General features: G+C 40.6%; 1 protein-coding gene across 3 annotated transcripts in view; it reads left to right on the top strand.

The window, feature by feature from the left end:
- Window positions 1-5,805: 5,805 nt before the first annotated feature.
- LOC137186425 (BTB/POZ domain-containing protein kctd15) overlaps window positions 5,806-26,548 on the top strand; it is a 28,338-nt gene continuing 7,595 nt past the window's right edge. The window contains exons 1-4 of one of the 3 annotated variants that reach the window (XM_067595379.1): window positions 5,806-6,699; window positions 9,474-9,649; window positions 16,722-16,866; window positions 23,192-23,497. In XM_067595379.1, coding sequence (XP_067451480.1) covers window positions 6,691-6,699; window positions 9,474-9,649; window positions 16,722-16,866; window positions 23,192-23,497 — 636 coding nt within the window. In that variant the 5' untranslated portion in view covers window positions 5,806-6,690. Of the gene's footprint in view, window positions 6,700-6,736; window positions 7,042-9,117; window positions 9,650-16,721; window positions 16,867-23,191; window positions 23,498-26,548 lie in introns of those variants that run through there. The other 2 variants (XM_067595371.1, XM_067595363.1) reach the window with 2 other exon arrangements.

The following is a 26,548-nucleotide window of genomic DNA, read 5'->3' as shown; positions in this document are numbered from 1 at the left end:
TTAGCCTGCATCAGGCCAGCCTTGGAGAGAGCAGCGCCTCTGGCAAGCCCCAGCCTCAGCTCTGTCTCACCCTCTGGAGGACAGCAAACACATTCAGACTCTGATTCACTGCACAAAATAGATTTATCATATGCTAACAGGCCCACAACACTATATCCAACACAAACCAGTGGCTCTGGTTGTTCTTGTGGAAATGTTGCTGATGAATCCTACCATACAGGAAGTGGTGTTATATCAGCCACTGGTATATTACATTACACATCAAAAACTGTTCACAGGTCTTGGTGATTAGTACTGCATATATGAAAAAAGTTGTATAAAACCCTTTGTGGTGTCTGTTGGGGCTGAAGGCTACATTAGCTGCTAACACACCAAAATCTGTACAATCGAGTGAATTGAGTTGAGCTGCATTCTGGGTAATGTAGGCACCAGGTTTTGACAAGGAAGAAACATGCGTGAAATAAAAAACATGATATCTCTGGTTCTGCTGCATTGATTTATCCTTTTTTTTTTTTTACTCTTAGGCAAAAGTACCAAAACAACGTCAGCATTTTACTGTTGCTGGTCAAGGGGTAGCTACTTTTAATTGTAGCATATATAGTTAGGAAGTTTAGTCTAGTCATGAGATGATTAATGGGTTAAGAAAGAAGAAAAAACAACACAAATTGATATTTATTTTGTGGACTTCTACTTTACTTTTTGTGAACTATTGAATTGTTTTACCTCTTTGGGCCTTAAACAGTTAAAATAAAAACAGATTAAACCATCTGAGAAGTTTAGAGGGAAAATGTTTCTTTGGTTTAACTGCTAACAGCTCATAGACATCTAACAGGGCTCCAAGTAAACAGTGCAGGGACAAGCCAGAAAGTTATTACAAACCATGGCTGTCAGATAAATGTAGAGGAGTAAAAAGTACAATTTTCCCTCTGACATGCAGTGGGGTAGAAATATAAAGTAGCATATAATGGAAAGTTCAGGTACTTCAACAATGTACTTAAGGGCAGTAGGAGTAAAGGTATTTAGTTGCTTTCCACCAGCAGATTATGCCTTAATTTATCTAATGAAAGCTCATAAGTGCAATTATGCACAGCGATTTTTAAGCTCTTGTGTTTGCAAAATAAAATCTACACAATTACTTGAAGAAGGTCTATTATTTTACCACCCACTGTTCTGTTTACTGTAAAAGAATTAAAACTCAAAGGACATGATGACACACTAAACTCCATCATTCTTTGTGTGGCTCTAACAAGAAAACCCACCACCGTTCAGCGTATGAAAACTGGATTTTCACCAACTAAAGTTGGTGGGATTGCATGTTGTGACCATAAAATGTCATCAGCCAGCAGCCTCAGTCCCTATCAGGCAGTCTGCTGCACAGAGCACTCTCCTCTAGCCTTGGGCGCTGGCCACACTTGCTGGCACCCCCACCCCCCTTTCTCTCTCTCTCTTCCTCTGTCTGTCTCTTTTTCTCTGTCTCTCTTTTACCAGGCTGCAGTGACCCACCCTTCCCTCCCACCCCACCCCTCCCCTCCCCTCCCTGTCACCCTGAGGCGCTCAGCTTCCATAGAGTCAGTGCTGAGGCCTCAGTGTTGACAAAGCAGCAGGCCTTCAGAAGACACATCAAACCCTGTCCCTCCTCTGTGCTGTTAGGGAGCTCAGTGCACAACAAAAGGACAGGGACTCCAGTTTCAGTCTCAGGCCATTACTAGTCTCAACAACACGGCTACAGACAGAAAAATACCCTTGAGGATGCTGTACGTACCACGAGTTACAAACACGAGCCGGATCAGCTCAAACCGTTCAAGACGAGATCTGTGACTGACTGTTGTCATGATTGTGTTGTGATGGATGATTGTAAATATAAAGCATAAGTCAAGGCTGCGGGTTGATGCCATCATGACACATGCACTCTAATGAGGACTGTGGGTGCTCTGCAGTGCCAGGGACTTCCCCGAAGGCACGTAGAGCGGGGAGGAATAGTATGTGATGCATACCAGATGTGATTGGAGACATCACACTGTTCACGCTGTTACTGCTAACCAAATAGTAGTAGCAACGAAGGCAAAAGATCATTTTTCCTCTGTTCGTATATTCAAGGCATGATGCTGGATGTGTGTAACACTGGTTAAAGCCAGAAGCAGAATAACACATTTCAGAGGATTTTTTTTTAAGAATTTCAGAGAGCGGTTAGGAGAGTTTGATGATGGATACGACAGGGGACACAACACAAAGGCACAGTACAACTAAACAGACAAAATGCCTAATTTCTTGACATTTTGTAAATGTGTCCTTTACACCCTCACATCATAATTCAAGCCCCGTACCCACATACATAAATTTGATGGAAAATGACGATGATCAACCTTCGAACATGATGAAAAAGGCCTCTATTACCCACAGGCCTTCTTCACAGGTACCAAGCAGTTAGTTACTGCTTGTATGTATTCTGTGATTAGAGCCTCAGACCACATGATGGCAGCAAAAGAGATTCTTTTAGCCAAATCTCAAATACTTGTCATGATTTATGTCCTGTACCTGACCAGAAAAGTGATGTAACATTTGATTTATAAGGTCTTGGGTTATTGAGAGAGAAGCAGCCATTCTCTCTAGTTTGGGATGAAAAATGAACAAATTCTGTTTCAGTTCAAATCAAGCCATCAGTAACTACAAGTCAATGGTTATACTGTCACTCAGTTACACTTTTATTAACCTTTTTAACTCCTGCCTGTGCAGCATATTGTATATGCTTTTGGATTTATTGATGAATTAAGTCTGAAGAAAAAACTTTTCCTTTTCCCTAATCTTCAGTTTATTCCTTTGAAATACTGAATATTTTACCTCCTCTGTCCTATAGTTTTTATATAAGGAAAACTCACTCTTAAAATGCTCACAATTTTAAGACATATGTAAACAATGACAAGGTCCAAATGGAGTAAAAAGACTGTTAGGAGTACTCAACATTTTTCCTGTTGGTTAATATTCACTAAATGTCTCATAATATTCTGAGTACAACAAAAGAGATAACTTGAAAGCATCAGGGTCACTGCTATTTTACCTGTATAGAATTGACTCATAACAGCATCTCTCAGACATACACAGAAAGTACACTCTCTGTGTTTTTCAGAAACTTAATTGCCGGCATTAAGCACTTGAGGGAATTCTGCGCTGTGCTTGTTGGGTGTTTGTGTGCAACACAACCCCACACGTTCTATTAATAAACTGACACCCTCTTACCCTCTCTCTCTCTCTTCCTCTCTCTCTCTCTCTCTCTCTCTTTCTCTGAAATAATGAACAATAAGTGTCGCTGCTGCACCTCAGACACACACCAACATCAAGCAGAATGTCAAATGGCTGGAAGAACGGCGCGATTGACAGCAACCGGGCTCCACAAAGCATGCAGATTACTAAAAGCAAGTTCTGAATGTTCTTTTCAAACTTTCTCCACATGCCAGAGGGGAAAGTAGGAGTGTTGATCTGATGTGAAATGCTTGAAAGAGATTCTTGCAAATGCTGGAGTTTAGACGGGTGGATGTGACTGTATTGTACCCACTGTTTTCACCTCAGTGCATAAGTACAGTTTGTAGGTGACCTGGGTTATGTAGATCCAAAAAAAAAAAAGACATCCATTGGCCAGATGTCCTGGAGCATTAAGTGGAAATTACTAATGTGCCATTTTGGAACACTAAATAGATGTTTTTTTTAACAAATAGGCTCAGATGGGAGTTGAAACCTCTTACTGTAAATGTGTTCTACTTACCTCCATCTATTTATCTACACTGGTCTCCCAAATTACCAGGAAGTAGATATACATAACTAGATATTCCATACAATGATCATCCACAATGATGGTTTATGCACAATGTTACTGATAACCAGCAGATGGTACTATGTTCCACCTTACTGTGATCCAGCATCATTATGTATAGAAAGAGCAGAACTTAGTGATTCTTCAGTGTGGGACCCTGACCTGGTAGCACAATCTGATTTTTTATTTTTTTATTTTTTAAAAACATACATTTAGTTCAACAAAACAAGTCCCATGTGTCTCAAGTGTTAAACCATGTTTTGACAGAATCTGAGTTAACCTCAGAAAAGTTGTATTTATGAATTTCTGTCAAAGTAATTGAGGTGCGAGAATATTTTTGAGCACTTAAAGTAGAATATAACACTGGTTACCCTCAATCTGGAATTAAGCATACTACACGCTGTCATTATGTAATTGATATATAATAAAAAAGTCTTAAAAATCATATATGATCCTCTGGTAAAAGGACAAAGCTTGGGAAGAGAAAGGCACAATATTGTCTTCTCCTGTAGGACTTCAGGCAATAGCACCTGCTTTTGAACCTGGAGGCAAAGTTATAATTCTCATAGGGTCATGATATTAATTCATACACTTCATTAACATACAGCATGTCTGAAGGAAACTGATTTTCAGTTGTTCCTTTCATATATGCACTTGAATGATTATTGTAGCTTAACTCAGATTTAAAAGCTATCTGAATTTGACTTCCATAATTTCAGAAAGGCAAACATTTTAATTTCGTGTGATATTCAGTGGAATAATCCTTTAGAACAGAGTCGTTATCTCTGTCTGCTCCTGCATCAATAATCTCATTACCTGGGTCAAATAGTACAATCAGATCTGCATTTTTGTTCCCAGAAGAAACGAAAAGAAGTCCCTTTTTTCATCATGGCGACATGTTTGTGTCAGTGAAATAAAAAAAGCTGGAGTGTCCTTTCACCTGCTGAGTTGCTGGTCAGGAGGGCAGCTGTTTGGATCTGTTGTGAAATCTCAAAGCTGCATGCAAATCCTCAAGATGACCTACTTCTTCCCTTTCACATAGACACTCCGCTAAAATCCATAAATTAAGGAAATTAACTGATGGGGCCCGGGGCCACTTTGTAAGCTATTTAAATCTTTAAATTTACAACATCCCTGCATACTTCATGTAATTGAACTAACTCCGGGCTTGTTTCCTTTAATGAGAAAAAAAACTCAGTTTCCCCTCCAGTTTGTACCTCTGGAAACAACAAATCTGTGCCAGAGGGGAAGATGGGAGAGCTCTGAGGCGCGCTGAGGTCTGCCTAATTACGAAGACTTGGCCCGCTTCAAGGAGGAAGACACATTCTCACACTCCCACCAGTCCTGCTGTCAAATATCTCCAGCACCACTATTTTATTTCCTATTTAAATTCTGATCATATCATACTTAGGCCTACTGAATGCAAAAGCTATATGATATTTAATGGTAGTCCCTAGAAGTCAACGGAAATATTATAGGTGATAAGATAATAATAAACAACTTTAATGTTCCATAAGATCTGTAACACATCATAATTTCTGCCAGGTAATAAACAATAGAAAAGGTTCCCAAATAGTGAGTTTATATTCATCTGTTTCCTGTGGACCAATAATAAGTTCCTACACTGGTTGGCGCCAAATATCAAGAAACGAATATTACACCTCTCTCAGGATGCTGGTACAGAGTAATTACTGGTCTCAATGTTGCATCAATTATTCACAGTTATTTACCCGCAAATAAACAAACATGCAAATAAATAAATAATCGTCTCCTTGGTGTGAGCACCTGCTTGACTCTCTTTCCCCTTCACTCGGTGCGAAAGTGGCGCAACACTTTGGCGCTTCATCACTTCCATTTGTGTCTATATGTGTTGAAAAATAACAATAATCAGCCAAAATCTTATTTTCCAAAAGTCTGGAGGCTGCCCGCTTTCATTTGAGAGTGAGGAGGGGGGTGTTCTGGGCAGATATCTCCATCTAAACCCTGCGCTATAATTGAAATGGCGCATTTGGCTGCAGGCAGGTTGTGAGGGCGCTTTCTGCAGCAGCAGCATGCATGCATGTCCATAGACGTCATTTGATTTTAATGGCCTGCAGGAAATTTGGCGTTACAACTCCAGACATTAAGGCAAGAGAGAGAGGGAGAGAAAGAGGGAGCGGGGACACGGAGGGAAATCACCGCATGAAAGATATTGGTTCAAGGATATCTCTTCATTTTCAACATATTTTTCAACTGAGACTTTATCAACAAGTTACTGCGCCTTTATTATATGTTGCCTGAGTGAAGGACTATGGCAGCCCGCCTGGCTTTAAACTTTAAATTTAGGCTGGAGCTGGAGATGGAAATGTATGCCTACTAGCTGGAACTGCCTGGGGAACTATTACATCAGACGAAATGACAATGATTAAAATCTGCTTTTTGCTGCTCTAAATCTATTGAGCGACTGACAGTTGCCTGTTGGGTTTCCTATCCCCCTCTAAATCACAACTTCACACCGTTAAAGGGAACGGTCTGCTTTTGCCGGGGAAAAAATAAGATAACTTATTATATCTGTGCAGTCATAATTTAGAGAATAGGGGGGTATCACGTTTTTCTTCCTTGAGAAAATTGCCTGGGCGAGAGAGTGGAGTTGAGCTAATTGTAGCCTAATCCCTGGCCCAGAGGCGCTTGGGCAGCCCGGAGCAAGAATTTTCTTTTTTAGCTCTGCTCTGTTATTTAGAGACGGATTATTGGCTTTCTTCTTCTCATAACAAACCACAGGGGCAGTTTCATTTAGGCAAAAAGGCATACAAGAAGCCGAAATACGAAGCACGATACCAACAAGAGCGCACATTTTTACGCGTATCCAAATAAGAGCAGAGAAGGGGAAGGAGATCATCTCATCTATGTTCAAGGTAAGGACGCTTCCTGTGCGCTTTGGTACAAAGAAGCTTGGTGAGGACAGGTCGAGCCAGCCTTGCAATAGAGCCTTTAAAGCCACAGAGACTCTTTGCAAGCAGTCCATCCCGGTCACAGCCTAGTGCTTTTAAAAAAAAAAACAGTTTTGTGTGGGATACAGTGCGAAGACTTGTTTTTTCCGCACGGCAGAATAGGTTCGTGCTGGAGCTGGATGGTGGTGTAGTTGTGCCAAAGTCGGGGGCATTTGGATCAAATATTTGAGAATTTTGGGGTTACGCAGCAGCTGGGACTGGCCGCCGCCACGGATTTCCTCTGGACTCCCTACAATGTTTGAAACGGTAGGGTGAAAAATTAATATTACAGAATCTAATGTTTTTTTTTACGCACAGTGAAAGCTTACAGTTTTCGAAGAGTATATAGTCAGTTACCGAGCAAGTACTGAAGAGCAACGCGAATACTGCTCGAAACAAAGTGGTTTTACTTCTTTTCTCACAGACTGGACAGTTCACACGTGTGGGTTTTATCAAACGGGTGATGAATTACACATGTCGGGATTATGCTTTTAATTGTACAGCAGGAATAAGACGCCATATTGAGCATTTGGTAGAATTAAAGGCAGAGCACATGCATGGTATTCGTGTGGAGTGGGATGTTGTATTGTCTGCTATGCTAAACGTTTCCGTGTCCGTTTTATGAATAGTTTAAATTTTGGGCTGTCAGGGTTATCATGTGGATGTCATTTAAGTGTGAAATAAGATACGACGCCTAAACGGGGTCAGTGGAGGGAAGCAGGAACAGCAGCACTGAGGAGAAAGTTGATGCCTTTACAGCTGCTGTGATTTTGTGGAGGAATTTATCATATTGTGCGGCGAGAGAGACAGAATGCTGAATGTTTGAGATTAGGTTTGATTGCGAGAATTTAGAGACCTATTTTTCATTTATTTTTTGCCTTTTTATACTGTATGTGCACACATACCATGGTATGATTTAACTGATTAACTGGTTAGTTGTGTGTGTGTGTGTGTGTGTGTGTGTGTGTGTGTGTGTGTGAGAGAGAGAGAGAGAGAGAGAGAGAGAGAGAGAGAGAGAGAGAGAGAGAGAGAGAGAGAGTTACCGGTGGTGGGACAGGCTGCTGGTATGTGCCCCAAACTTCTTTAGTCTTTCCAAGTTTTTCTCTCTTTTCCTGGGATTTGAAATGTAATCCCGTCCTCCTGTAATCATATTAAACGAACATGATACTGCTGTGAGGCGGGCAACACCCTGAGAAAAAAAGCCCCAGTCTCACTTTGTGCCCCAAAGGCACCAGATCGCTCAGAGCCGAAGGGATGATCTGGACTTTCATGACGGCCTTCAGTTTACCAGTCATGACAGTAAAACAGCCCATATGTGCAACAACAATCTGATCGATTCTGCCGAGGGGGTGAAACTGTAGGCTATTATCTCAATCTGTTTTATAGCCAGTTATGTAGCTGTACTGTGAAGTATTTAAATGGTTTTGAAGTTATGTTCTAAATTGTGTCAGGAAAGCTCTGTATTTCAACCAAAGCCTGCAGGAAATGTGTGAGTAATGATAAATTGGGCAAACTGTGACCTTTACTCAGTGATCATTCGGAAAACATCCAAATTAGATTCAAAACAGCATCACATTTGTTCCATTTCCTCAAAAAACCCCATTCCTCATCTAAGCTAAATAACTCAGGCATTATTTACTCCGTCTGTGATTTACATTATATCTTTATTACAAATAAGAGTGTGTAGTAATATGTGGGTAAACTGAGGTTGGTTGGTTTACCTGCAGCTGCTTGCCAACAAATTACGCACCCGTAAGTTGGCGATAAACGCCTCCTCTGCTCTTCCCGGAGCAGTAGACAGAGTCAAATGGCGGCGTATCGAAGTGAATTAAAAATATTTTCTCAAACATTTTATCAGCTAATCAAACTCAGCTCCGTCCTGACCTCTGAGTGCACCAGCGAGCTCCCAATAAGATCCAGACAGGTCTACCAAATATGCGCCTCCGCAACTTATTGTATTGGCCTGTATATTGTGAGGTTTTTATCATTTATAACTACCGTTATTGGAAACATGTGTCCGGTATTGAGCCACAACTTACCTGGTATAGGATAATGTTTGGTTTGGCCTGTAAATGTGGACATTAGGATTGTGCTTTCCTCGCCTGTTTAGTTATGAAGTTATAGCTTTACCAGCACAAAAACACAAGTAGTTACATGGTGTGTGTGCATGTGTGTGTGTGTGTGTGTGTGTGTGTGTTAGAGGAAAAAGTTGCCCCCCTCCCTCCACGCCGTGTTTTCCTTGCTCTCAGATTGGTGGTTGGTGTGTCTGGGCGCATCACGTCTAACACATAAGGCGACCTTTAATTAGAATATTGCAGCAGCAGTTTGTTTTATTCCCCTGGAGGCTGACACCTAGCATTCCTCCCTCTCCTTCTCTCCCCTTCTCTATCCTTCTCTCTCTCTCTCCCTCTCTTTCTGTTTCTATCTGTCTATCTCCCTCTCTAGCTCTCCCTCACCCCGGTTCTCTAATAAGCATCCTCCTATCCTCGCCTCCGGTGCTGCATGAAAAGATGCAAACATACTTAATTAGAGCGGTGGCAATAATTTCCAGGCTAAATATGCAACCAGACAGACATGGAAGTGATCTGATACCATCCAGAAAGGATACTATCTGCTTCCCTGTGTAGGATCACTGTGTCTGTGTGTTTTTTTTTTTCTTTACCTTTATTCCCATGGCTTTCCTGTACACTTGCTTTCAGGAGGGAAGGAGCATGTCACGGCTGTCTCTGACCCGGTCCCCGGTCTCTCCTCTGGCCGCTCAGGGGATCCCTCTGCCGGCTCAGCTGACCAAGGCGAACGCCCCAGTGCACATCGATGTCGGGGGACACATGTATACCAGTAGCCTGGCGACTCTCACCAAGTACCCAGACTCAAGGTAAGACAGCTTCAGACTTATTACTGGAGTTTCTTTATTAAAGCATTGCTATTTTTGGAAAATCATTATGAGGGAAATTTTGATTGATTGAAGAGAGAGTGGATTTTAATGTTGCTTTTGTTTGAAATGTGACATAATTCTGAATTTATAGGATGTGAAGTCAATTATTCTACCGTAAACCTTATCTCATTAAATCTTTAGATAGGTTTAAATTGGTCTGTTTAATTCTTTAATGTTGCATTTTAGTTCCTCAAATGATTTATTACATTATTTGACTACTGTTTGTCTTAATTAAGTCTAATTGGGTTTGTGCTGTTGACAAGTCATTTAGCTGACTGGCATTAGGACAACTACACTGCAAGTTCTTTAGTGAAAATTGCCCTCAAAAGCTACTAGTTTAATGTCTTTTCAAACATTGTGAGAACATTTATCTTCCCCTCATTATTTCTGTCCTCTCTTAGCTTTAAAATGATGCATTTGATTGTTTTTGTTTGCTTTCGTCATGATTATTTCACCAGTTAAATAATTACATCCGGTGATTTATTTTTTATTATCTCCTTTCACATGGTAGTTGCATTTGAAAATTCAGCTGCTGCCAAGCTGCCAAGTACAGTACCTTTCACATGTTTGTTTGTTTTTTTTCTGATTTGAATGAGAGTGTTTGTGTGAATTTACACACCATGCAAACATCTCTGCATGCACTACTCCCCCTTTCACAGCCTTTTTCCCCTGCCAGTAGACGAGAGTGCTGTAAGGAACCCTTGAAGGAAAAACAATGACGTAAATGTCCGGATCTCTGTCATCAGAGCTGATGAGGGGCAGCTTGAAATCTGATTAAAATCTAGCTTGTTGGCATGTTACATATAGATTTTTTTTTTACTATTTTAGAACCAGCATTTACCACCACAAGATATTTTTGTTGCCATTATTTGAGTTTAAAAACAGGGATTGATTTCAAGATATAAGATGTCTTTATCAAGAGATGTACGGCATCTCAAAATATATGTATTCTAAAAAAAAACTTTCATACTGTATATTCCTATTTTGCGAGAGAACATTATTATAATTTTTCAAATAGCCTAAAACATGGCTCGTATTGCAGTGAAACTTTGAAATGTTAACAGCTAAAAGAGGGACTGTTTATTGAATATTTGTGGGGACAGGAGAAGAGAGGGCTTGGGTTCTCTCAGACATCTGGATATAACTGTCAGATTATCTGATAGTTCTGCTCTCTCACAGATAAATCAAACAACGTTTTTATTTTTGATTCTCTTCTATTGTAAGATTTAGTCATGATGATTCAGATTGTGTAAGAGCTGTTGGTAATCCACCCTCCCACTTTATTCACGTTTTTAGCTCCATCCACAAACAAGGTGACACCACTGAGGGTAGCTCTTAAAGAAATTACACAACTACTAACTATGATAAAATATGAAATGTGAATTTTTCTCCTCTAAAAATGTAAGACCCTCTGCTTTTTTCCTCTAATGCAGCATGTCATTCATTACATTATACAGTCTCAGATTCTGCATCAGCTGACAGAGTCCCATGTGGGCCAAGGTAAACATACACCAGGTTGTTAGAAAATCTGCCAAATTGGCTACAGGAAACAATCCACATAATCCCTTGGTAATAAAGCCTTGATATTCACAGAGTCCGCTGACAGGAAATCCCTGACAGCTCTCTTTTTATTCCTGACTGTAACATGTCATGAGAAAAATAAAGCTCATACCAGACAAGGGTTTATGATTGTTTTTGCTATTAAGGCTTTTTCTTTCCTCCCTGTTACAGTGAGATATATATATATGTGTGTGTGTGTGTGTGTGTGTGTGTGTGTGTGTGTGTGTGTTTATCCAGTGGCCACAAGACAGGAGTTTTCCTTTTTAAATTTTAAATCAAATGTGCTAATGATATTTGGGTCTTGATATTTTTGAGGCCAATCACAATTTGGAGCTTTGAACACATCTCCGATAGCAGGACTTTATTTATTTATTGGAGTTTGTGTATTGCTATTGTGTTTCTTTATTTTTTTACGCTCTGGTGCAGCTTTACACTTTACAAAGAGGTTATTCATAGGGGGGACAGACCCAGAGCACCATGTAAATGGAGCACAGAGTCATGTCAGAGTACCCAAACAGTGTTGTTACAGTGAGAGTAAAGACCGGATACCAGTGTGAGTGTTGGTTAGAGTGCTCTTTCCTCTCTCGCTCCCTCTCTCTCTCTCTCTGTCTCCCTTTTTCACACATGCTCCTTTGCTTTCTCTCTCTCTGTCTGTGTCTCTTTCTGTTTCTTTCTCACTCTGGATCACATACACACACACACACACACACACACACACACACACACACACACACACACATACTCACTGTTTCTCTCTGTCTCCCAGCCTCCTCAGTGTACAGTTGGCCTCAGGGCTCCACTTTCCACTGGAGCCAGTGGAAGGAGGGGCCCTTTTGTGTGAATTAGGATAATGGCTGACAGCAGAAAGCAAAACAATTACACTGGCATAGCTGTATATGCCGCGTTCGGCCACAGCCGATCAAGCAGGGCGCCCTGGCAAAACTGAGAACGTCATGACTAAAAAGCCAGGGTTAAAGAGTTTAAAGTTGATGATTACTTTTAATAGATTGGCCCCTAAATAATGCAGCATGCCAAGAGAAAGTTAGTCTAGTAACTAATGTGTGGTCATTCATCTTCCATATTAAGGGACAGGGGTCATGAAACATTGATGCACACTCTATGTAGCTCTCAAATAGGACAGTCTCAGCAGTCACTTGAACAGAAGCTGAGGAAATTAGGGGAAATGTTCCAGAGACTAGGAAACTATTTTGAAAGGACCACTGGACATTTTTCTCTTTGAAGATGAATCTTCTATGTCCAGAGACAATAGATCTGTACTGGCTTCATGTTCTTTTAATGGTCCTCTGAATCTAATAGTTTACTTTTCTGTAAGCTCAAATCACCATAATTAACATGTCTAACAATGTCACATCATTTACTGTGCATTAGTTACATAAAATTAAGTATTTTCTTTGCTTTTTATTTCATTTTTATTGTTAAACTTTGCTATTGTCAGCATGGTCTTAAGTGTCTTATTGTTTCTTCAACCCAAGTTTATTCTAAATATTTTTAAGAGATATTACTACCAAGTAATTACTTAGTAGCACTAAGTAATAGTACTAAGACACTGCCATTATCCAAAATAAAACATTTAGGTTTAATGATTCAGTATTAAATAATAATGCTAATTGATTGTTGGTTTTTTACAAAACATTCAAGTTATGTCGCTCCAAAAAATAGACATTATGTTTATTATGTCATGACTTGCACCCTGCTTGATTAAAGCATTCATATATTCTGATACAGTCATATTATCAGTGTACGAGCAATTGAGTTTCTCAAAAAAATCCACTTCATGGACCCGTGTAGACAAATATTGGGCAACAGATCCCTACATGATGAAACTCATTCCAGGGAACCATGTGAGAAGATTTTTATTGTGGTTGTTGATTTACTACTGACATATATAAAGGTACTGAGAGTTCAGACACCTGATTTGAGCAGTCATTCTCGTATATTCTCTTATATTAATATATTATATCATATATTAAAACTGTATTCCTTGTTTTGAAACTTTTCTCAAGCATCCTTTTGGAGTGCTTGTTTTAGGAACTAGTTTATTGGATATTTTACAAATGACATTGAGCAGGATCAGAGGTACAGCAACTCCTCCTTTTGACTTTCCCTACTCTGAAGCCGTAGTGGGCGGCCCTTGATGTCAAGCTGGACACACTCATCGAGATCCCTGGGTGTGTTTGTTTCACTTTGCAGGAAGCTGCCGAATGTCTCACTTTCATAAGGCGTCCATTAGTGTTACAGTTTCCAGATAGCATCTGTTATAGTAGAATCAGTGTTACCTGCGCTGGGTTCTCCCAGCTCCTGCAGACACGTCTCTGGCAGCTCGGTGCCGCTGGCCGGCTGTAGCTGCTGCAGCGAGGATCCTGCCAGATATTGCCCACCTACTGCCCTGCTGCCTGCCCTTACTTTGCACCGCTGGGGTGGGAGATCTGAGCTGTTCCTGTCCTTGATAACCTCCTACACCCACCACCTCCCTCCTTCTCCCTGACTTTCTCTTTCTTCCTCTGTTTCTCCGTCTTAGCTTGTTTTTTCTCCCACTCTTTCAGTCTCTCTCTATCTTCCTCTTGTGTTCTGTTTGTTTCTCTCTCTGCCTCTCTCTTGCTTTTTCCCTCTTTAATTCTGTTATAGTTTTTTTCTTCTGATTTTTCTGTCTTGTTTTCTCTCTCTCTCTCCGTGTGTCACGCTTTCTCTTTCCATTTCCCTTTCCCTTTCTTCTTTCTCCCCATCAATCTCCTTGTCTTTTGGACTGTCTGTCTGTGTATCTTCTCTTTTAATTTCTCTGTATATATACACCACATACCCTCTTGTCTCCCCCTACCTGTTAAAAACTACCCCCCACCCCTCAAATCAGGGATTTAGCAGAAAGGGGAAAACATGAGGAGACCAACAGAGAAATAGAGAGAGAGAGAGTGAAGGGAGTGGAGGAGAGGGAAAGAAAAAGAAAAACAGGCAGCATTTTAATTGCTTTTTAAAAAAGTGGAGATGAAAAACAGAGTTAGCCTGGAGGGGTATGGTGAAATTCTAGCTGGAAGAATTGCAAGACCATATGAGAAAGGAACACCTCAGGCAAAACAGGGAGATGAGTATTGGTTTTTTATAAAGCATTTTGCATCGATTTCCAGAGAGAAAGCGAGTAAGGGAGAAGGATGGAGACAGAAAGAGAGAAAGAAAGAAAGAAAGAAAGAAAGGATGGCAGGAGGGGAGAGAGAGAAGTAGAACCATCTTTGCTCTGCTTCTTCACACAGTCAAGTCAAAGAAAAGAAAAGGGATGAATTTGACGTGATAGCTTCAATGTGGTGAGCCGACACATCAGGGTCAGGAGATACCTGATACAACCATTAAATACAAGCTTACACACTGTTCCAAAGTAGAGGATTGAATTTGTAAATTCAGTAAAATGAGTTTATGAGTGAGACTGAAGCCAGCCCTGCTGTTTGTTCATTGACATTCCCACTGTGGCTCCCTTCCAGTGTCTTGTAATAGAGTTTGACAATGCCAGTACTGAGGCAGTGCTGGGCGTGTGCATGTGCATGCACGTGTGTGTGTGTGTGTGTGTGTGTGTGTATTGCTGGACGTGTTTGCAAATAGGTTTTACAATTTTCTTTGTCATACAACTTTGTCAGCCGACCTAGGAGCTGTTACTGTGATTAAAGAGCTGATTACATCAAAATGATGATAATAACAGCAACGCAGCGCCCTGCCAAGAGCTGTTTCTGTGAAAGACGATGGAAATGTGCAGTGAAACCGTTAAAGAGGTTACGTGCAACAGATTTCTTGTGTAAATTGCTAGTATGGCTTATTTACACTGCACAGGCATTCCAGGTTTCTCCGCTGAGGGAGATGCAAGTTTTGTTTCAAAATGAGTCAAATTATTGAAGCAAATTATTGCACTTCAGAGTTATTTTGTGCTGTTGGAGTTGATACGTTTAACAAAATGAAACACTTGTATAAATTGCATCCTCAATATTTTAGAGATACTAAATGCTGAACACCAGAAAAGTATTTTTAATTATTGAAAAGGGACATTTAGCATTTGGAAATGAACAAACAGATAGAGTGGAGGTGCCCAGATGAGATTATTGGACAGCGAGAGTGGGACCTTCAAGTAAAGCAGCAGGAAAACCACACAAAGATGAGGGGAAATGAATATCTGTCCAAAGGTATCTCGAGGCACGGCGCCAACATGGCGTGATGAAAGTTTAAAGATAACAGCAATTTCCACTCTTTGCCTTGATGAGCCCCTGTAGCCAACTTCAAATAAGCCCTTAATCTTATAGTTCGCTAGTGGAAGGGGTTAACCGTGGGACGCTAGGCAGCAACAAGTGTCCTATTATTACACCAAAGTCTTGTCAATATTTGGTTAAAGCTTAAAAACATACATCTAATTATGTTTGTAGTTCATTATTGAGCTTCTTAATTGGAAAACGTTATTGTTGTAATTTCAGGAAATGCTATTTTCATTATCTCAACTGTTATTTTCCTTTTTAGATGTTTTGAAACTTTTGCTTTGCTTCTAAATATGAAACAAATAACTAGATTAGCATTGTGTGTTCAGGTCCTCTGGATGGTTCATATGCATTTAATGTATACAGAGAATCCACCCTCTGTGATGACGTACTGTATGAAGCAGAGTTTCTTTTGCTGAAATGGAAACAACAAAAAATGTTGACTTCATTTTCAGTAAAGTGTTCCGATTTCACCAAAACATGTATATGAAATTAGCATAATGGATTGCTACTTTGTCGTTCATAGTTTTTTATTTATTATGTCATTATTGTTTCACAATCAACACAGTAAACTTGCCAACACACATAAATCAAATACTTGAGTTGAAAGAGACAATGTAATGACAGATGTTATAGTGAAATGTGTCTCTTATAAACAAAGCATGTAATACATAGCATCATAGATGCTCAATTTAGGCAACATGTCCAGAATTCCTCGTAGCACATTTCATACCAAAGTCAAACTGTAAAAGTAAATATCTTTGTCCAGATGTCCTCCTCACATTAGTATGTCACCCTCCACCACTTCCCACCCCTGTTTCATTTCCACCCCTCTGACAGATGGAATAATAGAGCTGTAATGCTACATTCATGCCATTAATTTCTGTAAGTACAAGCAGCAAGCGTGTGTGTTGTTGTAATCTCTCTGCAGAAGGGACACTTCAAACAAGTCTGGAATGGAGGAACTGTGCCTTAAGCCCCTTGTTTCAACCTGGGATGCTAATGCATTTCAAGCTTAGTGCTAATAAAATTGAAAAATAAATGGAGGGTAATTGTTTCATGCATTTGAAGGGAGCTGGCTCATTCCATTACGTGTGTTTGTTTGTGTGTGTGTGTGTGTGTGTGTGTGTGCGTGTGGCTGTGTGTACGTTTGTGTGCGCGGCTGCCTGGGCGCGTGCATGTTTGTATGTGTGTATTTCAATTTTCAGAATCAGTCGTCTGTTCAATGGCACCGAGCCCATCGTGTTGGACAGCTTGAAGCAGCACTACTTCATAGATCGGGACGGCGAGATATTCCGCTACATTCTCAGTTTCCTCAGGACCAGCAAATTGCTCCTTCCAGATGACTTCAAGGTACATATCCACATCACAACATACTGTATTAAGTTTATACTTGTCTGCTTCATCAGCTTGCACAGTTTGAACATAACATAAAGAGCTTAGTACATAAAGTCATCTGCCAAGACACACAACAGTATTGTCTAAAATTCCTTTTCTGTCTGATTATTCTGAAGATAATTTAGTAAAGTGTGAATATATTTGTATTTATTAGTGTTTACTTGCCCTCTCAAAGGCTGCATGTTTTAAAATAGACCTGATGGCCCTCCACAACAGAGCCGCCAGTTCTGTTTTCACAGTGCCTTACCTAGACTCACCCTGCTCCCATTCAACACATTAATTACCTGTAGTACAAGCATAAGCAATAATTAGGAAAACTTTTTGGGTAAAAAGAAACATGGAGCAGACTCAGTTGGAGTGTACAGTGGTGGAAAGGTAAATCGCTAACTGGAGCATGGCCCCGTGATGTGTGTGCCAAAGCCCTGAGCTGTTGTTTTTCACTCAGAGTGGTTTCTATAGAGGTGAGTCCAGGTGAAATAGCCTGTGCACCCCTCTGCTCTCCATGCGCTCTGATGACTGGCTCCAATGCTGACAGAAAGTCTCTTCGACAGTCAAGGACTCACAGGGAGAGCTGTGGCATGTTAGTGCAGTTTAATACATGCTAACATGCTCTCTACCCATATATACATGCATCTGTGCACACAGCTACACACACTTTAGTCTTTGTGGGCTGAGGCTGCACACACCTGGCTCCTGTTTTAGTGTTTGCATGAATGAACTTGTAAGTGAACTCACATACGGTACATTATATCATGTCCATTAGAGTACTGTATTAAATCATCCAAAGCACATGTTCATGGCAACAGAACACATGTTTTCAGGCTTGGTATCAAATAATGTTTTACACAGACAATGATAAGAGTTTAGCAGGGTGCACATACTTGTAGATTCCCATCCATGCTAAGTAACTAATTACACATTTTGTGATGCTAGCAGCTGTTAAAGCAGAATTTTCTTGGTCACTTGGGGACAGCACAACAAGCTGTAAACACACCACTGACATATCACCTCATAAAGTTGCTATGGTGAGCATGTTTGCAAACAGTTGGCTATTTACATTTACTCTTTCTTAACTCTTTTACTTTTAGCTCTGTGTTTGGTCTCCACCAACTCTTGAGAGAAGTATCTCTCTCTTTAGCTGCTAAATGCTCCACTGTGTTAGTCACTAACTTTGTCAGCCATTTGTTGCTGGGTAGGTAGTGTACAGCAATTTTATCAGAGCTTTTTTACTGAAAACAGCTGCCTGCTGCTGCTGAAAATGAGGCTGATGAGAGCAGTAAGAGTGAATCCAAATCCAAAGTTGCAGGTTCTAAGACCAAGACAATGAGCTGAATGACACTAAAACGGTCCATAAAGGTGAGAGAAACTACAGAGTCAGGTGATAATTAACTGAGCATTCATCACTACTTAAGCGAAACCTTTCACATTACATGTTTTAACTTAATCCATTGGTAATAAAAAATGATATTTGTTAGTGCAGCTTTAAACCAAACTGATAGCATTACCAGCAACTTAGTCTTACCCCACATTTACCCACATGGCCATTTGTAGCTACAGTATCCTTCCTGTTCAAGGTATTTATTCAGTGATATTGTTTCCTAGGTGTATTCTACTCTTCACCTCTACTCCACCTTAACTTGCATGACCTTTCCACTGGGCTGGCACTTGTTCATCATTCTCTACAAGGGAACAAGGCGAGGCCAAGCCACTCAGAGCCAGAGGCAAACTCTCCAGGCCTCACGGATAGTCTGAACGAGAGCCAAACATCAGACAACAGAACATGACATGAAAGCCCTGCATATTTTGGCAAATGATGGCCTGACTCAGTACCGATTAGTTTTCCCCTTCTTCTTCATGATTTCACTCCCTTTCTGTGAAGTCTTGACAGTCCAATCAGGCACCACGGTTTGGGAGAATACATTGGACTTTATTGTTTCAACTCATTACGATCCCCTCGCATAAGCCTGTGTTGATCTGCATACCTTTCAATTTGCGTGAAGCCGGGGAAAAAAAAATGCAAATAGTGCGAGGCGGAATTGAGCATGTCCTTATCTGAACACAATCAGGCTTGCCGTCGCCCGGGGGCTGGGTCTGTTCTGCTGCTGGCAGCCACGGCACTGTGTGTTTTGCTAAATCAATGTGAAAGTCTGAGCAGAATAGGAAAAGAAATTTTTCAGCCTACATCAGTGGAACAAAATATTCACTATTAATATCCTCCCTCATCTCATTATTCAAACTACAATTAATCACAAGATTGTAAGCAATGCTCAGTCATATTGAGGGCATGGTTATAAACCGTTAAGACTTAGTGGTTTCTGTGTTGGTTTATTCAGGCTTTCATATTGTACTTTAAATCAATAATGCTTTGTTTCTTCAGGTATCAAAAGCTATAGGGAAGAGCTAATGTTTTTATTTTTTGCAAGGCTGCATATTAGATGAGAGTTGGTTGGATTTTTCGACAGTGTTCTGTTTTGTCAACAACCTGTGCATGTGGGTTTAGTCATTTTTTTGTCCAAAAAAGTCCTCCGACTCCCTCACAGTGACAGTTTCCATCATTTTCTTCTTCTTCACTCTCTCTCTGCCTCCCTCTCTGTCTCTCCCTCCCTCTGTCCTTCCCTGAGATGTTGCCTTGCCGGTGGGCGATCAGGTCGGATCATTATTTTGAAGCTCAAACGGGCTGTCTGGACACAGGATTGGGGGATGAATAGTCTGGTAGAGCTGGCAGCAGTAGCAGCAGCTACAGCAGCCAGGACAGAGCTGTTGGCCCTGTCTCCCTCTCATCCTCACCTCAGCGCTTAGGATTACTCTGTTGTTTTCTGCACTGCTCAGGATGACTAAAGTGCCTCGCAGACAGACCCCTGTTAAAAACATATCCATCCATGGCTTCAGACCTGTGAAGGATGAGGAGCTACACTTTGATACAGAGAGCTGCCTGAAGGGGAGCGTCTCAGTATGAGTTTTGTCAGCTGCAGCAAGAAGGCCAGGAGAGAAAAAGAAAGGGAGAAAAGGAGAGAAAAAGGGAAAAAAAGGACGCACTCCCCCTCTCTTTTGCATTCTGCAATCTTAAATATTAGGCCGTCAGCTTAAGATGTGTTGCGTCAACGCTCAGACCAGATGGAGTTGTATTTGGGTGTCGTTCACACGCCTCAGATGAAGGCACAGTTTAGATGAAGGGGTAAACCAGTGAGGGAGGCTTTTCAAGGCTAAAGAGTCTGACAGAAGCAGCAGGGTTAATGAATATGCTGTTTGCTGCCATGCTCTGTTTCTGTACCCAGCAGTGGTCCTGAGAAGGGAAGGGGAAAAACTCTTTTTAGATCAGGGCTCCCGGGCAGCACCAGCACCCACAGCCACCAATGATGCAGACTATATGAAACATATGTTGTTTCCGCCGCACAAACACACATTGTCTCACTGTTCAAGGGTGTTTAGACTTTGCACTGCACCAAGATGAGCAACTTATATCTGTATTCATTATATATCAAATACTTTATCGGTTGTTTGCCTTGCCACGGTTTCACAATATCCATACAGTAAAACAAACTATAGCCACAAGCTAAGGAACATGGATACCATGTAAGAATAGACTTTGAATGGCAGCAATGGCACTTCATGAACTAAGAATGAATTGAGCTGTCATTCTTTGTCACAGTGAAACACTAATCAGAACACAGATTTATTAATTACTAATTGTTTAGCTGAAAGATTTGCAGCATTTAGGTGTAACCTAATTAAATCTTGTTCTAATAGGAGCTTAACATCGGGCCACAAGCCTCATTAACATAAAATTCCCTCCATGTGAGGAATACATTAAAATCCTCCCTGGCTGATGATTGTCCTCATGTTCACTTGCACGTATCTTTTCCTCACCTCCCGTCTGCCTCCAATAGCGAACCTCCGCCTCCCCGTATTTTCTTTGGTAGCGGTGAATGATGGTGCCATCTGGTCTTGTGGGAAATTAGAGGCAAGTGCGCAGGGGCAAATGGCCCCCAGCAAGCCCTGCCCAGGAGGGAGAGTCAGGCAATCTGCTGCAGACTGTCTGCACACAGGAATGCGCCATCCCACTTCACTGGAGCCCTACTGATGGCCTTTCTGGAGTCGGCTCACTAAAACATGCTAAAGGGCTAGCATAGCTCTGCCAAGAGCTGCAGCATGATTATTCTTTGCTTGAGATTGTTGTCCTGCTGGTCTTGGTTTATTGTTCTTCTTTCCAGAAGATGTATTACATGGTAACAAGTGAGATGTTAAAGGTGCAGTGTGTTGAATTTAGTGGCATCTAGCGGAATGGAGTTGGCAGAAATGGAATATAATATTCATAAGTATGTTTTAATTAGTGTATAGTCACCTGAAAATAAGAATCATGTTTTCGTTACCTTAGAATGAGCCCTTTATATCTACATAGGGAGCGGGTCCTCTTCCACAGAGCCCACCATGTTGCTACAGTAGTCCAGAATGGGCAAACCAAACACTGGCTCTAGAGAGGGCCTTTCGCATTTTTTGCGAGTTTCACTGCCACCGTAGGTATTCAGTTTGTTGCAATCTGCAACCTTACCGCTAGATGCCACTAAATCCTACACAGTGCAACTTTAAACAATGCTCTATTTTCAATTTTGTGGCCAATAGATACTGTTAACTTCACAATTTTTACATTTTATTTTGATGTATTTACCTGATTGTTCTATATAGACAGAGCTGGCCCTAACTAATTTGGTGCCCTAGGCAAGATTTTAGCTGGTGCCCCTGGCATTGCAGCTAATTCCGCCACCAATGTTCATACACTCACACAGAAACTCCATAGCTTTATGTCTTGGAGATTTTCTTTATTTTAGAAACAAAAAACCCACAAAATAAAAACAGTAGAACCTGATGTTGCATTGCTGGAAGATGCTGAGGTGGAGAAGGTGTCTGCAGGTGGCCCAGGATTTGCAGGGGTGAGATTAAAATATTTCAAAAGTACATCTGAAGAGAGAAGAGGAGTATATGTGACCATTGGGTGTTACATTATATTAATAAAAAAGCTGCTGACGGTGAAACCCAGCTAATAATAGCACCAAAGCCCCATTATAGCCTATAACATTATAAACACAAACAGCAAGAGTAGACAATTATAACAAAAATTTACCAATCAGAAACGAGACAGAACCATGAAACCCATTATGCACATGGTCTGTGATGATCCCTCTCTGCCTGCCAAAGAACAAACTGACATCTCTAAGTATATCTAAATGTTGATGATGTGAGACCCTGTTTTTTTGTGTGATACTCTTTCTGTTGCTTATTCATTAGAAATTGTTTTTATATTTGTATAATTATGGTTTTATACTGTTTTAGTTAAACTTGAATTAGTAGTTCAATGGATATTATATTGTTTTAACTATATCTATATTCTTGGGAGTTTATTGTGGTTCTTGATATTTACATGAAGGTATTATGTGTGTTGTTATGAATCAATCCTGGTGTGATGCAGGCAACCCAGAAAATAGGTTCTATTTAATAGGCTATGCTATGTAGTTAAGTTGTTGTGGGCTTTTTTGTAATATTTTGAAATAATAGTATTAAAACAGTATTTGTAAAAAGTAGTAAAAGTTTAAAATTTTGATTTTTTTTTCTTTCGTCATTTGGGGATGGATGGAAGGCGCCCTAGCATTCGCCTATACCACCTATGCCACGGGTCGGGTCTGCATATATATGAACTTATGAATGCAACAGTATAAGCCTAAACTTCTACACTGCTGACATTCAAGCAGCCAACATAACAAGTGTGAGGGTTAAAGACGTGGTTCCTTGACCTTTGCACTCCATAGTTGTAACTGACTGCAAGGACAAAGAACACTGTTGGTATCTGACACGCACACATATATGTTCCCTAAAAATATTCAGAAATAGACACTCATCCATCACTGTGTAATTAGTCATTTGTTCCTCCATGCAGCCCTGTGCCACATAATCTTTGTTTCACCACTGTTGAGAGGTTGAAGTGCAGGTGCAGACAGGAGCAGCACTCCTGGACTAATTAGAGATTAAGTGTCTTGCTCAAGGATTCTTTGTCATTAGTTGCTGTGGGGAAGCCATCGGGATACCCTGCAAATACCCACTGCTGTCATCTTAATGTTGCAATGTGCAATGTTGTAATGGTTTGTCTCTGTGACCTTGTAATGTAATGTACATGTAAAGTACCAAAACTCACAGTGTGTTAGTCACACATATAGCCAAGAGGACCGCACACAACCACACACATGCAAACTCACTGATAGCTCTTCTCCATGTTAATCTGCTTGTATAGGACTTCCACCTGCTGTATGAGGAGGCGCGCTATTACCAGCTGACACCCATGATCAAGGAGCTGGAGCGCTGGAAGCAGGAGCGTGAGCAACGACGGATGGCGCAGCCTTGCGACTGCCTGGTGGTTCGCGTCACACCCGACCTGGGCGAGAGGATCGCCCTGAGTGGGGAGAAGGTCCTCATCGAGGAAATCTTCCCTGAGACTGGTGACGTCATGTGTAACTCAGTCAACGCTGGCTGGAACCAGGACCCAACACACGTCATCCGCTTCCCCCTCAATGGCTACTGCAGGCTCAACTCCGTCCAGGTAATGCACCAAAAAGCCTCTCCTGCCTGTTATAGTGTTGAAGGATTGGTAACACAAACAAATCCCAACCTCTCTCTCTGCATGAGACACCACTCCATACAGTCTAGACATTTTATGCAAAACAAAACTACCAAATCTATCTGAACCAAAACATTTTTCAACAATACACATTTTTGTTATATTAATGAGCAAGTGCCATAAACCAGCTCCGTGGGTGGTTGTGGTGCTCCTGATGTTGGTGTATCATGAATATCCTGCTAACAGAAAATGCTAATGCAGGTTTGAGTAATGCATGACAGCATGCGATTATGTGGGACAGATTATCTAACAAATACAACAATTATCTAACAAATACCTTCTCATTTCACACGGACTGATTTGGGGAAATAAAGAACAATAAAAGCCAAGAGGATACACAATAATACAGATCAACAGTCACCACAGTAATGTTAGAGTGACACCATGTGATAAAAATATCATAAACTCTGTTCTATTCAAAAGAGAATATATATGTATAATATAATATAAAAGTGTTTAAATTCAATATTAAGTGAGATGAGTTACTATACAGTTATTTAAAAATATTAGAGAATTTACAGATTAACTTATTGAACTACAAAATGAAAAATAACATATATTAACATAATGTTAAGATCACTACACTAAAGATGTACAGTAACAGATACTTTCTAAGTTCCTTATAGGTATACTGCAGGAATATGATGCATTCCTTAAAACAGAACATCATAATAAACCAAATGAAAGTAGCTGTCTAAAGTTAAGATCTGTTCTTTACAGTCATGAAAAACGTGTTAATTACATTTCCCATCAGCGTAGTATGTGCCAGTAAATATTCACACTGAACCAGGAAACTGGGCAGGAAAGAGCAAACTTTATTTATAAAGTATTTATATCCCCTTTATTATGTATTTATAAAATCTCTTTTTAAAATCCTGAATGTATAATGCAACACAAACGATGGAGACCCAGACATTTAGTCTACATGTTAGTAATGGTGAGTAAAATTATATTTTCAATGCAGTCCCTCTCTATGCATACATAAAATAAAAATATAATAATTAATAAAGATTTAAACACTTATTATTATGTCTTGTGTGTGGGGAAATTGAATGTGTTAAATATACCAGTTTAGAAATAAAATACTGTAAATGTGCAGATTTAAGATGATATGTGGACCCAGTGTAGATATTAATTTATCTAACACTCTGATGAAGCTTCATGTTATCAGGTTCATATTAAAGGCCACTCTATGATACAGACAGCAGGCTGTTTTCAAAAGTGTGAATATAAAACATTGAAACGATTTTAACTTCACACAAAAAAATCAACTAATGGTTAACTGGCCCTCTGCTAATAGTCCCCAGTAGGATAGCATCAAGTGCAGCTAACTATGGCACTCATCTCAGTGGCCTTGGTGGTTAATACACACACAATGTGCAGCAAACAGGGCTAAATACTTCCCGGGGCAAGTATACAGTACCTTTAAGTAACATACTCCCAACAGATTTACAAGGTGTTAAAAGGGTGACAAGGCACATTATGTAATTCATGCAGTGGAAGATGTGACTGTAATGCTATAGTGCTGAAACACTAAATATATAGTTACAGTGTCACACAAAGCACGTAGAGTAAAGTGTTTCCTTATATAAACTGTATTTTTACCCAAATCACTCCTTAGCGAGCTTACTGTAAACTTATTTTTTTAAGGATAAAATCTTTCAGCATCAGGAAGTGAAGATAATTATTTTAAATGCACAGCTCTCATTATGATTTCACAATGAAACCCTTGTATAGCCTACATTTTATCTAGACACTGAGTTTTGCATATGTTTAAGTTTGATTTGACACTGTGGGTGTTTTATGGCATCAGTCCCGTCCTTCAGGTTAGCCACAGAACGCAGATTCCACTGTGAGTCACTCAACATGATGTGTGGCCTTGTAAACACTCTGCATGTTTCCACAGTGGAGACGTTTTCTACCTTTATTTATCCAGCAAATGATTCTGCTGAGCAAGCACATCATTTTTCACCAACCGCCCTTCAAAACTTTTATACACACTTAAACACCTGGCTGGCATTTGCATTGTACAGCTTTGATGGACACTGCACAGCTCCACTGGAGTTACTGAGCTTTAGCAACCTGGCGATTGATCGCACCTTCCCAGACCACACATGCAACTTCAGTCTTCAGATTTTATTTTCATTAGTCGCAAGCCAGTCTCTATAACCTTTACACTACCTGCGTTCACTGGCTTTCAGTGTCTATAACTTGGAATTCCACCAAAAACTTTGCTTTAAGGCAGTTGGCATGATTTGTGGCCCTTTTTTTCTGCATGTTGCCACAGTCGAGCTAAGTGCTCTTTGTCATTATTAAAAGATCATTTCAACTGTGATGGCTACAGTGAGTTTGTCAAGAGAATAATGGCAAGTGCACGGAGTGTCTGTAGTTTTTCATTCTGTCTGAAGATGAACTTTCACTGTTTCCAAGTGGCTCTTGTAGCTTTGGTATGATGTGATCTGAGCCTGGCCTGTGCTTTGTAGTATGTCCCTGCTTCTTAACATTTTATTGTACTCGCTGTACACACAGGAGCACATGGTATTGGCGTGTTATGCCATTTTAAACCAAGTCGCCTGACTGAGAGTAACAATCTCCTTTTTCAAAGCAGAATTGTACACAGTTTGTAGTTTGCTAGTAAGACATTAAAAACAACTTCAGAAAACTAGTTTTACAGCTGTGTTACCGAACGAGGTCTTTGAGAGGGGGAACATATCAGCCTCACACCACAGGCTCGATATAACACACTTCAGCGCCCACAGCCACAAACAGGCCAACACATAGAGGAGCCTTCCCCCCCTACAGCACCCAGAGAGAGCCTCTCCCAGGCAGGCTAGCGCGCTCTGACACCTCCACCTCCCTCCTGCCAGTGCGAGAGACCACCTCCAGGGAAGGAGAGCCGAGCGAGCGCGGGACAAAGCACGTGTGGACTGCGGCCATGTTTTCCTGCGAAAAAATGAAAAAGAGGAATGGAAA

This window comes from Thunnus thynnus, chromosome 1 (genome assembly GCF_963924715.1).
Source record: "Thunnus thynnus chromosome 1, fThuThy2.1, whole genome shotgun sequence".
NCBI classification, from domain to species: Eukaryota; Metazoa; Chordata; class Actinopteri; order Scombriformes; family Scombridae; genus Thunnus; species Thunnus thynnus.
Note: the sequence above shows the minus strand (reverse complement) of the source record. Positions and strands in the feature narration are given on the sequence as shown.